At 37.7% G+C, this 13,736-nt stretch overlaps 1 protein-coding gene across 2 annotated transcripts in view; it reads left to right on the forward strand.

Annotated features, from left to right (window-relative positions):
- Nucleotides 1-478: 478 nt before the first annotated feature.
- Nucleotides 479-13,736, forward strand: part of LOC140148596 (uncharacterized) — a 77,789-nt gene continuing 64,531 nt past the window's right edge. The window contains exons 1-5 of one of the 2 annotated variants that reach the window (XM_072170604.1): nt 479-792; nt 8,123-8,340; nt 9,480-9,578; nt 12,697-12,907; nt 13,527-13,667. In XM_072170604.1, coding sequence (XP_072026705.1) covers nt 738-792; nt 8,123-8,340; nt 9,480-9,578; nt 12,697-12,907; nt 13,527-13,667 — 724 coding nt within the window. In that variant the 5' untranslated portion in view covers nt 479-737. Of the gene's footprint in view, nt 793-6,015; nt 6,093-8,122; nt 8,341-9,479; nt 9,579-12,696; nt 12,908-13,526; nt 13,668-13,736 lie in introns of those variants that run through there. The other variant, XM_072170605.1, reaches the window with a different exon arrangement.

Consider the following 13,736-nt stretch of genomic DNA (forward strand, 5'->3'; position numbering starts at 1 on the left):
TTAGGGTTCCAAAGAAATTGCAATCGGACATAAACGCTCAAATATAATTTAGGCTTTTTAGAAACAGTCGACAACGTCTTTTTTATTTGTGCACATTCTTTTAAATCATATAGCAGTCTCTTTCTTTTGACAAAAGGACAAAAAGGACAAAAACCTGTTTTGTTAGTCAGTGTTCAACAAGTTGCCTATGTAATTGAAAAAAAAAATGCAAACAAATTTTTGCATTACTTTCGTGACAATATTGCTTTTTGTATAATTCTAGCAATGTCATACTTCAGTCGCTAACAACATGCTCTAAGAGTGATTGTATTTTCACCAATGAAGTGATTAATTTAATTTGTTCTTTCCAGTGCCAAGAAACGATCCAGCTCATTGGTCATTGCAATCGCTTGTCTATTAATATAGCTATGAACTATGAGCATAAAACCTGTTGCTTTGGGTAAAAACGTAATATAAGTGAGTGTCTTCTAATGGAATGGATGAGGGTACACGTCGCTCATAACAAAAGAAAGCTATGCGTGCGTGACATAACCAAGGAAACCGCTAAAGAAATTTGATGGATATTAATGTTTTCTCCGGATATAATGTGTCTTTCTTCTGCCTTTAGCATTAATTAAGTCAGGTTTTCACTGTTTCATTTATTGTCGATGCCAGTGATGAGTTGCGATTCAACTAGAATAATCGATTGTGTGTTATAGAGATAAGTTTACCTCTTCAGTTTCCTCAAGAATGTGATAATGATTTGGATTAAAATGTACCGTCAAATACAGTTGCTTTTTCTAGCTTTTGCAGGTAAGTTGTATGAAATAAAACACATAAACGCTCAAATATAATTTAGGCTTTTCAGAAACAGTCGACAGCGTCTTTTTTATTTGTGCACATTCTGTTAAATCATATAGCAGTCTCTTTCTTTTGCATTCGTACTAACTAGGTAAAAATTGTGCTTCAAATTTCTTTGATTATAATCGACAGCGGATTTCCGTACATTTACGTGTTCATCATGTAGTGGTATAGCCGAGGGTTAGCAGGGCCGGATTTACCTTTTTTTTGGGGGGGGGGGCCCTGGGCCAGGCCAAAATTTGGAGGCCCCAAACTCACCGCGAGGAAGGCATGTGCCCTCAAGTGGCCAAATTTTGGTTTAGGGGCCTACTATAAGGTCGACAGTGGCAGGTAGAGAAAGCATGTTGAGGGAGACGTGCAGTTCCGAAAAAAAAATCAATTTCAGACAATTTAATCTAAAATGAAGGTAGATTTTGCTATGTAAAGGGCCAGTTGGCGAGAAGCGTGCAAAATTTTTGTCGGCCTAGAAAGGAACGTGTACAGGGCAATTTTTGGGGCTCCACATTTTGGGGGCCCTGGGCCCGAGCCTATCTGGCCCAATGGTAAATTCGGCCCTAAGGGTTATGTTAGGGAGAAAATCCATCCTTCCCCGGATTCATGCTGTCAGTGAGGTAGCCAGTTTTGGACACCAAGTAGCACAACCGACGGCTTATATTATGAGATATTTAAATCAATTTGGGTTTAGCCGCTCCACCAATCAGATCATTATTTTACTGGTTTGTGGAAAAGTGTACCGACGTGTTGCGATGTACTGACAGATTGGTATCGGCATTAGATACGCCGCTACCGCCGCCGTGATGTTAAGGTATTTTTGCCCATTTTTGGTTAATCTTGCCTAAAGTCGCCTTGTTCTCTTTGCCCCCGCTCTGAAAAATTCTGTCTACGCTACCATGTAGTTAAGATTATACTATAGTAACCTAAAGAAAGATAAGCAATTGGTACAAACACTTTTGTGTTTGGGCAAACACTTTTGAATATGCTTGTATTTTTGTTACGATTAATATCATACACACTCTAGCTATATAAAAAGTCTTACGCATGATAGTTAGACAAAATGTTGTCAGACAAAACACACAAAACTCAAATGTATGTAAAACTTTTACACGACAATCAAAGGGTATTAAAAGGATGACTCCGGCAAAAAATAATTATCAAGCACGAATCACATTGTTTTATTAAAAACAAACTCATATTGACAATAAAAATATATAAAAACAGCCGGCTCTCAACACGCGATATTCAAAATTCAGTGCAATGACGTCGTGGTTATTTGTGCTCAATTGTTGTCAGCCTTCTGTAACGAGCTGCTTAATATGACTCAAGGCCAAAAGAACCCTTTCCCAAATTTACTTCAGAATGCACAACAAAACACACTGATTAATAAGTTAACAATATCGAAATCTTTAATCAAAAGTAAAATATGATTTGACAATTATACTTATAACACTGTGTGAGAACACAAATGCGTATAATCATACACTCAAAGACATTGTTTAATAATTCTACTTAGCCAGCAGCCTTCTTCTTGTTGATGATTGTAAAGTTATATTTCTCAATGTTCTTGATGCATACCCTGCTCACTTGTACTGCGAAGATCACTGTTCAGCGAAGTCCACTGAAAACTTTTAGAACCTTTTGCATAAAATCCTCGCACATATGGTCCATGATCCTCCAAAATGCTATTTTCACCATTAGCTAGCCCAGAACAACACTATAAACTTTGAAGAATTATGTTTACATTAATTTTTCTTATATACCAAGCACTGGGAAATCCCATTATTTTAATAGCCAATTGCTATTTTAAAACACATGATGTTGTAATTTAATTTGATTATTTATCTTTGTTTACAACATTTAAGTTATTTCATGGGTGATGACATGTCTGGGGATCTTCATTAACTTGATCAAAAACAAATTGAATCATTTCTAATTTTGGATAGTTTGGAATTCCCCTGAGATTGTAAAGTGAAAGTGACATCATATTGGGGAAAACTCCAGGAAGTGATGTAATGAGAAAGGGTAATGTTATAAATTTCCAAGATTACATCATTGTTGTAAATTAGTAATTGGCTATTAAAATAATTGGATTTCCCAGTGCTTGGTATATAAGAAAATGTAAACATAATTCTAATAATAATGTTCTGGGTTATCACTATCATAAATTTTTCCATTGCCCTGCAAATTCTGTTCTTCATGTCTTCACCCACTCCTCCTTGGTTGCTAACATTTGCACCTAGGTATGTATACTTTTCTACCAGGTGTTGGATCCTGGTGTTGGATTTGCTGTTTATTCGAAGCACTTCAGTTTTCTTGGTATTAATTTTTAGACCCGTTCTTGCTGCAAATTCACTAAGTTTTGTTGCCTTATCCCGCATGTGTTGGATGGTAGATGATAAAAGAGCTACATCATCCGCAAAGTCTAAATCCTCCAATTTTGTCATAAATTTCCATCGGATTCCTGTGTTATTTCCCTCTATTGCATGTTTCATAATCCAGTCCACCACAATTAAGAAAATAAAGCCAGACATTACATCTCCTTGCTTCACACCAGTTTTCTCCTTGAACCATTCTGGCACTCACTTTTTTTTCCCCCGCAGCCAGTTTGGTTACGCTCCCTCCACACAAACAGTCTGCCAATGGGCACTTATGGCGGGTCAAAATTGCTCATGTATAATGAAGTAGCCGTCTAGCCGATCGACCAATTGAAAGTTTTGTTTGACGTCAAGCTGGATGACGTCGTCAGAAAACCGTTAGCCAATAAAAAAGGACCAGTTCGTTATCATTGGCAGACTGTTTGTGTGGAGGAGCAGAACCAAACTAGCCCCCGTGGGATGATGACCGCCCGACATTTAAGACGTTTTTGTGTTTCTGACCAAATTTACATTATATTTTGCCATTTTAACCAAAAAAGTGCCAATTTATTCACTTTCTGTACCATATTGCACCAGATTAGCTTCAATATGGCAAAATGTTTAGCGCGCTTCGCGCGCATAACTACCAAAAGGTGCTCCCCTTAAAATGTGTCTTTCTTGCCCTATAGCCAGCACTTCTGTATGGAATCAAACGCTTTTTCAAAGTCCACGTAATGTATAACTGCTACGACTTGCTCAATAATATTCCGCAAAACAAAAATCTGCTCTACTGTACTTCTTCCCCCTTCTAAATCCAGCCTGTTTATCTCTCAACTTGTTGTCTACTCCATCTCTAATTCTATCAATAAGCAGTGTACTTTGGTTATATATAAATGCGCTTTTATAAATGCACACGTGACCACCGGCACCTCCGCGCTGCCATAACCGCTTATAGACAGTTAGTCTCGAAGTGACCTTCTACATAGCGAGTGGTCTTTCTATACATTTGAATGCAAAGGCGGAACAACATGAGACTGCCCGACTGCTGTGCAGCAACACTGTCTATTTTCTTCAACTTTGTGATTATTGTAAACGTTTCCCTCGTTGAATATGTTTTTCCGTCGTCAAATACTTTCAAAATGTTGTTTTTGATAACATATTACAAATTCGGAACTGCAAAAACTTAAATTCGATGATATTTATCTACAGAGTTCCTATCCCGTTCTGTATATAGTGGTCAATGTATGAGGATTTGGTCACGCTTGCTGGTCTTGGTATGTCGTGCCCATGGGTCACGTGCGCATTTATAAAAGCGCATTTCCGAATATCAGCTCCCCGCATGGCCCTTGTATCCTGCACAAATATCCTGTGCTGTCTGCTTACCATTACATGATCATTTTGGTTCTTTGTTCTTCCATCTGGAGAAACCCACATTTGCTTGTGTATCTGTCGATGAGGAAAAATTGCTCCAGTAATCACAAGGTTATTTAGATTACAAAAGTCGACAAGCCTCTCTCCATTGTTATTCCTCACTCCTAGTCCATGTTTTGCCATGATGCTTTCACAGCCTTCATTCTCCTCTCCGACCGCAATAAGTAAGTCATGTATTTATAGTTTCTTTGATTCTTGAAGTTTCCGTAACAATTGCTTGGACTGGGCGGGTTGTTGGCCCGCCGCAGTAGGTTTGTTTTCGAAGTTTTCCTTCCCTTAGCTTTGTTCTCGTTAGCCTGGAACCGCGAGGAACTAGTTTCCAGGGTGCATCAGCTTGGAGGTGAGGTTGACTTGAGTGTTCTACGGTTCATCAGCAGACTACTACTTTTCGCTTTTCACTCATACTGGGCTTGCTGACCTCAACATCACTGGCTGTGATGCTAAGCGCTTGAGGACCCCTTACACCCCAAAAACTTGATAAAAAATAAAATGATGAACTAGAGCAAGTGATGCAAAAAAAAGTGATACAAAGGATCGACATGATGAACCCCGGTGACGAACTCTACATATGAACACCATCCGCTTCACACCTTAAGCCCACGGCTGTTTGATGTGATCATTTATTAGTTTTTCAAACCAAACATAATGTACAACCCAATTTTTACAAACCGCGAATGTGTGAATGGGAAATTAATTGGCAAGAGCGTCCAGGGGGGTGCTTGGGGATTTGTGGTTGGGCATTCAAAACAGGATTCTCACCTCTATTGATAAGGCAAAGATAAAGAAAAGAGTAGGCCTATGTTTAGCTATAGCCTGATCATTCCAAAGTCTAAAAAATTGAAAAATCTATTTTAAAAAATCTGACAAATCCCAGATATTAAGGAGGGAGGGGACCAGAACCAAAACATTAATTTTATACGGCCTAAAGAGTATATAAAATCTGAGACTGGTTAATGCCCACTCTCACTGTTGACATCTCATTGATGCCTCCTGAAAACTTTTACCCCGCTAACCCCGCCCAAGCCCACAGGAAATCGATTCCCGGGATCAATTCTACCACGCATGTGTAGATTTAAGATTTATTGGACTACAAGCTGTATGTACGCTTGCGTGAAGACGAATGCAATCTGGGAGTAAAATTAGATTCGGTCAGGCAGCAGGCCTGTCTTTCTTTCTTTGTAATTGCTAAGAAAGTGGTCTAATCCAGCCCCAAAATGCGAACAAGCTACGTTTTATCTTTGCTTTTCAACATGTTCAGCTTTTCAAGCAACGGTTTGGGGGTTTTGATCAACAAAGTGGGAGTTTCACTCATATCCCTGCACTAGCATTGACTAGCTGCATGAACCGATACAGGAGCAGGACAGTCATGTGCACTGAGCTGCAGTGCAGATGTATTACAGGTGCAGCAAGTGGTCATAATGGTTCTTTCTACAGTCTATGTCAGAGCAGTGTGTGTAATTTAATATCCGGGTAAATATTACCTAAAAAGCCTAAAATGTTCCATGTTATTTTTTACTTTTAAAGCAGTTAAATCTTTTTTTAAACACACTTGGTGTCAGTGGTAGGCATATCAGGCCCGTCGGTATACTGCTGCGCCAAGTGTGGCCATATATACGCACAAATAAACATATAAAAATGAAGAAATTACACAAAAAGTCTGATTTTTAATGTCATAGTTTTGCAGTTTAGTTCTATTCATAAGGCATTACCCGCCAAAAAAATCAATTGTTTGCTTGTCCACAGATCACTTTCAAAAGTTGGGCTGGTTGGGAAAAGTCAAGTTTTTTTTTTTTTCTTTTTTTCTGCTTGTATTTTTTTTCAAGTACCAAAAGTATATTATGTGAAGTACTTGTATGTATGTTAAACACTCACACTAAACACTGAATTTCCACCAAAGACATCCTACTTTATTTGACTTGTGCATGCATGCATCTGGCAGACTTAAAATACTGCATTTTTAAGTTCAACATGTTTTACTTGTGTAGACGCTGAGGATGATAATACAAAAATCAGAACCCTCAGCCAGGTATAGGAATGGACATGGGGAATTAATCTATGCAGGAAATGGTATTTTACAGCTTTTATATCTTCACTCTGTCAGACGAAAAGTTTGGTTCATGACATTTTTGGAAAAATTGTAAAAAAAACTTTTTTCAAAAAAAACCAATATACGGTCGGGACTGCCGAGACGGTCGGTCAGGCGAAAACATGCAAACAACTTTTTTTTGGCCTTGGCCAGAGGGGTGTCTTTAAGGTGTCCAAAATGGTCGAAAATACCTTATTCAGTTATTATTAAGTCCAAATTGAAAACAGGGCGTCCAAATGACACCTGGACACCCCTCTGGCTAATGCCTTGGAACTTATATTAACTTACCATTTAATATTAAAACTGTACATTCATTTTCAAAAATGCTTGGGCTAAGCCTTAGGGCGAATGAGGGGCACTGTCCCTTCAAAACCCGCTGGGGTTTTACCTGAAGGTCTAAAGAAATGCACCCATTGCTATATGGTGTCCTATTGCAGCAGGAACTGTCAAGCTCAGCATTGGAAATTCCACAAACTTGACTTTTTCAAACCATGAAATAGTATTCATGGAGAAATAATCACTAATTCCTTTATCTTCTGCGCCTAGTAATTCGTTACCAGTGGATTTGAATCCTGGACCGACTGTAAAATTATTTTAGATCCCGGATCCATCTGTCGTTTGATCCTGTAGTTTGTAGTGTACCGGTAGTGAGTTTGACCAGTGGATATGAATCCTGGATTAAACTGTGTAGAATTTGTGAAAAGGATCCTGGACATCCATTGTTTGATCCTGTAATTTAATTTGGCGACATGTTTTGGATGTGTGATATGTTTGCCCCGGAGTGATGAACAGTTCTTTTCCACAGTACACCCGTCTCCACAGACCACAGTATCTAGCTCTAAACTATTATCAATAAAAATTATCAGCAATAACCAATAAAATCCACTGAAAATGCTGGTTGACCCGGTGAATGTGCTCCAGTGAGTGTACCAAATTATTTGACAAGCGTAGTAGCATCATTTTGCTTTCTAAATATGAAATGACTTGTATGTTTAAAAATAAATGTTACACAGAGTGAATTGGACATTTATAATGTTTAGGCTTGTGAAATTAAGTCCTTTTATCTTGTTTTGACTGATGGCTATCAAGGTACTTGTCTGTCATAAATTTGGATAAGATGGGTGTTTACTTCAATTAAGCTTTCCCGAAAATGTTTGTTCTGGCGTGTAGAATAAATGGCTGTCTTGGGATCTGTACTACAATTCTGTGATTAAATCCATAATTGAATTTACAGGATGTTGAGCCATTTATTTTTACTTTTACTTGAATTTTTAATTCGATTTGATTCACAGTTCAAAAGCATTGTGCAACACTAGTGCTTGATGGGACTTCATTCTGTACAAAGGGCCAATAACCTAAGTGTCTGATTTTACTACTTTTAACCCAATTTTTGCTATGCATGTTTTAATTACAGGAGCAATAATTTCTGTTAGCACGTCACTAGTAAGCAGTGCACCTACAACCAGTACACCCAACACTTGTGGTAGTGGTTTATGTGCTCCAGAAGTAGAATGTGGAGATATATCATGGACATGTACTGCAAATATACCAACAACTGCCACCCCTGCTGCACCCCCACGGGAAGAAATGTACTGCTGTGATTATTTTGGCACTTGTGCCAGTGGAGAAGAGGTACAGTAATATACAGATCTCAAAAGAATCAAGGTACCAGTAGTGTTCACCCCTGTGTATCATAAACAAAGACAAATAGATGTCAAAATTTAAAACAGCAGCCAGGAACTCTGATTTAAGACCTCATTTTTTAAATTGGTTTTAAAGAATAAAAGAATTAGTTATCTAATGTGCTAATCAATGGAATATAGTTACCTTGTTCCAGAATGAATTGTGCACAAATCAATAGGGTATGCAATGGAACAAACTGATGATTTACATCTTCCTTGGGTTGTTGGATCATTGTGTCTTTATTCCTTGAACACACTCTATAATTAAGGTCTTAAATCTGAACTAAATGATGCAGTTATTGGCTGCTGGTTCTAATTTTTCTTTGTTTAGGATATATACAGTTATAGGGGTAAAAAATAACTGGTACCTTTATTGTTTTGCACCTATTGTTTTTGTTATGTTAAAGTAAATTTAAGTCTTGCAATATTCTAGAAGAATGAGAAAATTACCATTTTCTTGGCATTATCTACATTCTGGCCCAGGTAGCACAATGATGTGTTGAATACATCACATTGCCCCATTTTGCATATTGAGCAGCATGCCTGGATAATAAAACTGGAATCCAAGAATCTCGTTTCACTGAAATTTTGGTATTTGGAGGAAATGTTTGCATTTGGAAGGAAATTTTGCCACCCAGAAATACATAAGAAATAGTGGGAAAATATTGTTTAGAAATGTTGAAAAGAAAGTGTACTGTACTTTTTCACATCTTACAGATATCAGTGGGAAGGTGTCATCACGAAATAACAATTGAGAATCATATGGGTGAAGTCCATAAGGCTACCTGGTTGGATACGTACTTGAATGAGAAAATTACCATTTTCTTGGCATTATCTACATTCTGGCCCAGGTAGCACAATGATGTGTTGAATACATCACATTGCCCCATTTTGCATATTGAGCAGCATGCCTGGAAAATAAAACTGGAATCCAAGAATCTCCTTTCACTGACATTTTGGTATTTGGAGGAAATGTTTGCATTTGGAGGGAAATTTTGCCACCCAAAAATAAAGAAATACATAAGAAATAGTGGGGAAATATTGTTTAGAAATATTGAAAAATGTACTGTACTTTATCACATCTTACAGATATCTGGGAAGGTGTCATCACGTAAAATAACAATTGAGAATCACATGGGTGAAGTCCATAAGACTACCTGGTTGGATACGTACTTGGATGTAGGGCAGGTAAGTCTAAGAATAACGCACCCCTTTGGTGTGTTGTACAATAAGAGTATGCTAGGGTCATACAAGATTTGTGTTTTTCATCAGGAAAAAGGAATAAAACACTAAACTGTTTAAGAAAGAATGAAAATGCAAACCTGTTATTTGAATTGTCTGTTATTTACGCTTTCATTAAGAACACCGTCATGCAGCATGTAATTTGACAGGCTAGGTTAGGCGATAGATATTTATGGACCACTGTTTTCACATATCTTAATACTAATTATGGTGTGTCCGTCCGTCTCTCTGTCCGCTGCTTATCGGCGTCTAGGCGCGTGGTTTCGCTAACGCGTGCTTTCATGGTGCGATAACGCCAGCTCATGTGCGTATCGCGCTATCGCATAGTGCCGACGGGCGCAGTGCGAGCATCGGAAAGCATTACAGTGACTAACAGGTGCATCTCATCGGACCAATAGGCCTATTTTAAAGACATGATTAACATAAAAATCATCAGTTATGGTAAGGCCTATATAACCCGTTTGCGTTTACATTTCTCCCGATTGAATTGACGGCCTACATCCAGACACTACTAAAATTTTGGGGTATTTTTGGGTCCTCCGATGTGGTTGCAGGACAGGGTTTGGAAGAGGCGAACGATGGGTTTTCAGATTATAGGTTCAAGTAAGCGTCCACAGCTACAAAACAGAGTTGATAGTGGTCTCTTAATCCTTGAGAGACGTAGGTATAGTAGTTTGAAAGGTCAGGACAAGTATTATAGGTAACGGGCGTTGGGTAATTAGAGATGGGCCTATCACGAGAACCGCCTAACCCGAGAACCGCGAAATCTAGTATGATATAATTTTAATATGTTCGATATTGTCACTCATTGATCATCAGACAGGCATATATGCAATAATGATCTGATACTGGCTTAATTCATCATTGAAATGGGCTATTCCAGTTGAAATCTTTATGGAAGACATAACCTTAATCTTCCACACAGGGAGTATGATTTTTTTAATGGGGTTACAGGTGATTCCATTTGAAATCTACACTCCCTGTGTGGGAGATAAAGCTCATGTCTTCCATGGGGGTGTATATCTTTCAACTGGAATAGCCCAATGTCAGCATTTTGACATTGACTTAATTATGTTTCTTCAACATGTTGCTAGCAACTGTGGCTATGTTTAGTTTTATTTAGTTTTAAATTTTGGTCCAATATTAATGAGTCCTTAATACTCTGAGTGATCCACTGAAAACATTGTGTAAAACCATCGGTGCAGATTATTCATGTACTATATCATCCATTGATTTGGAAAGTTAATTGCATTTTCAAAATAACATTAAAGCCATATTATAACATTTCTTTAAAAATAGATTAGTATTTATTTTCCATAAAATGTTAGCTTTTATTATGTCCCCTTTTATTTTGAGCCGAACAAGAGAGGTAAAGCAAAGAAAATTGGAATTTACTAATAGTGCCAATGCATGTTACTCCGGCGGTTGTAATACAGTATGATCCTCTGGTGTGTGTGTGTGTGTGTCCCGCACGCTGTGTACGTAGAACTGTGTTATGAACAACACATACGCATTCAACTAATATTTCTATCGTAATAATAAAATGACGGTTCCGGCGGTTTATTCAAAATCACAGATTTTGACAAAACTACAGCACCTAAAGTCTTGATTTTTGCAGAGAATCTTTGTTTACTAAAGTACATTACAATCGTGTAAAAATCTGAATTAAAAAAATTTTTGAGGGTGTTCTTCTCAGCAAATGTTATAATATGGCTTTAAGTGTATTAAGTTTTCATTGCAACAAAAGAATGATGTAAAAAGCACTACAATAGATTTGACTTTTAGTATGCTATTTTACAATGTCTATATGAAATTGTACTGTAGGAAAGCTTCAGTTATTATTTGAAATCATTGCAGAAGATTGCGAGTTTGAGTGCCAGCAACACCATCATGGCACTTAATCTTGATTACTCCTCTCCACCCAGGAGTATAATGGGTACCGGCATTCTTAAATACAGCAATATATCATGGTGGAGTCTGGCCTAATCGCTAATGAAAGAGTGGTGTACTCTGTCCTGTAAAATTATCAGTTCGACTCCTTTAAAATGACACTTTCAAATCCAACAAAATCATATCCTGTAGCCACCATAGGAATTCCCATTACTCCTAGAGTGCAATTAAAGACTGTAATTCTGAGCCCAGACAAAAAATTTTTTTTAAAAAAATGAACAGAATATTACCATTTCAAATGTGCAATAAAATTATTGTGCAAACAATTAACATTCGTCTTTGGAAACATCATAACCCCTGTGATGGGGGGTACTCAAGTTTGGTTTAGGTAGGGGTGTGCTGCTAAGAATTTGAAAGTGGACCCATCAATATACCAAATTTTCAAGAAATATTGATCCATCGATATACTAAAAGTCAAAATTTTCGGCCAAATTGAACCCAAATTGTCTTAGTTTTACACATTTCCGCCAAATTTTAGATTCTAGATTGAGGCAAAATTGGGATATTTTTGATATAATTAACAATTCAGCAGTAGCAATTTGTCCTTATCTGTGATCAGTGCTGTATAATTTCAATTTGTCTATGTATGAAAAATTCTTGGCAATATTTTGACTTTCATTTTTTAGTTCATATCAAAATGAAATCAGTCATTATTCAATGGGATAGGGATTTCCAGTATGTGTTTGTATTATGGGTATGTATGTGTGGGGCCCCATATGGGGGGGGGGGTGTATGTGCGGGGGTGCACTCGCCTTCAATCGAGGACACACACACTTTTCACATTCCAACTGTGGACCACTCGGCAATGGGGGACCGTCCTCGGTTTCTGGAGGTATGTAAACGACCGCAAATACATGTATAATGTATTTGCAAAATACATCCTCAATCGTTATATGAGATATAATGTCTGCAGTTGCTAGGTTAAATTCCATAGCCACAAAAATACACAAACAAAATGGCGCAAAACGTCCTTGGTATGTCGATTCAGACGTCCACATTTGCATAGTCCTAAACAGTGTCCATGTTTGGAGGTGATTGTAGTAGGGGGTGTTTGTGTGTATTAATGAGTAGTACAGTGCAATATAGGAACATAATAATGTTTACTTTTTTTCAGGAACACATTGGATCTTGGATAAGCTATTATGACAACTATCATGAACATACTACACCAATGCCTGCATCTACAGCATCACCTATGGTTTCCAATATCGCTGATTATTACGTGGAACCTGAAAATTTGTGTACAGGAACCAATTCTACACATGAATATGGTGGTTGGTACCATGTTGCTTTAGCTTGTGTTGAGAACAAACTCAACGTAATAGGTAAGCTACAATATGTAAGATAGGTATCCATAGGTATATTAGGTAACTCTTGGTCAAGCTGGAATACTCGGCATGCTTGTAGCTCCACGATACATAAACACACATATAAGGTAATCCAAAAGATTGCATGCACGCGTCCTGCACTGTGTATTTACTAAGTACACTGGATGCAACAGGTACATTCTTGCTTGGCCAAGAATGACCTAATATACCTATAGCTGATGGTGGTAGTATACAGGGCAGTAGAGAGTCTGGATTCCCCTTCTATTTCTATGATTAACACAGAGTATTTCATTGGTTATCGTAAGAAATTAGTATTGCTCTTCATACCAGAATTGGTGGAACTTCTTTAATTAAAAAAGGTAGCTTTTAACAGCTCATATTTGGAAGCTTAGCGTGTATGATGTATACATGTATGGAATTTAGAGCAGAAATCCTGGGATGCACAGTGGCAGGAATAGTCCAAAATGGCCCAAAATAGGCTGCATTTGCATGTTTTATTCTTAAATTTTGGGACTTTTTGTATACTTTTGCAAATTGATATAAAGGAACCTGACTAATCATTATCAGACTATATTACATGGTACAGAATTCATTTACATGTACCCTTTTTTATCAGGTTTGGATGTTGGTGCTGAAGTTGGTGTGTCCTGTGGACAACCAGATTATACTTATAACTGCAATGATGAGATGCAAGTTTGTGAAGGTAAAACAGATCTGGATTCTGGCAAACGTCCCAATTCAACCATACCAGAAAAAGGTACGTGCACATATAGTTAACATTAAGGTTGGGTTAATTATGTGACTAAACCAAGAAGTAATAAAATAC

The sequence above is a fragment of the Amphiura filiformis genome, chromosome 3, assembly GCF_039555335.1.
Source record: "Amphiura filiformis chromosome 3, Afil_fr2py, whole genome shotgun sequence".
Lineage (NCBI taxonomy): Eukaryota > Metazoa > Echinodermata > Ophiuroidea > Amphilepidida > Amphiuridae > Amphiura > Amphiura filiformis.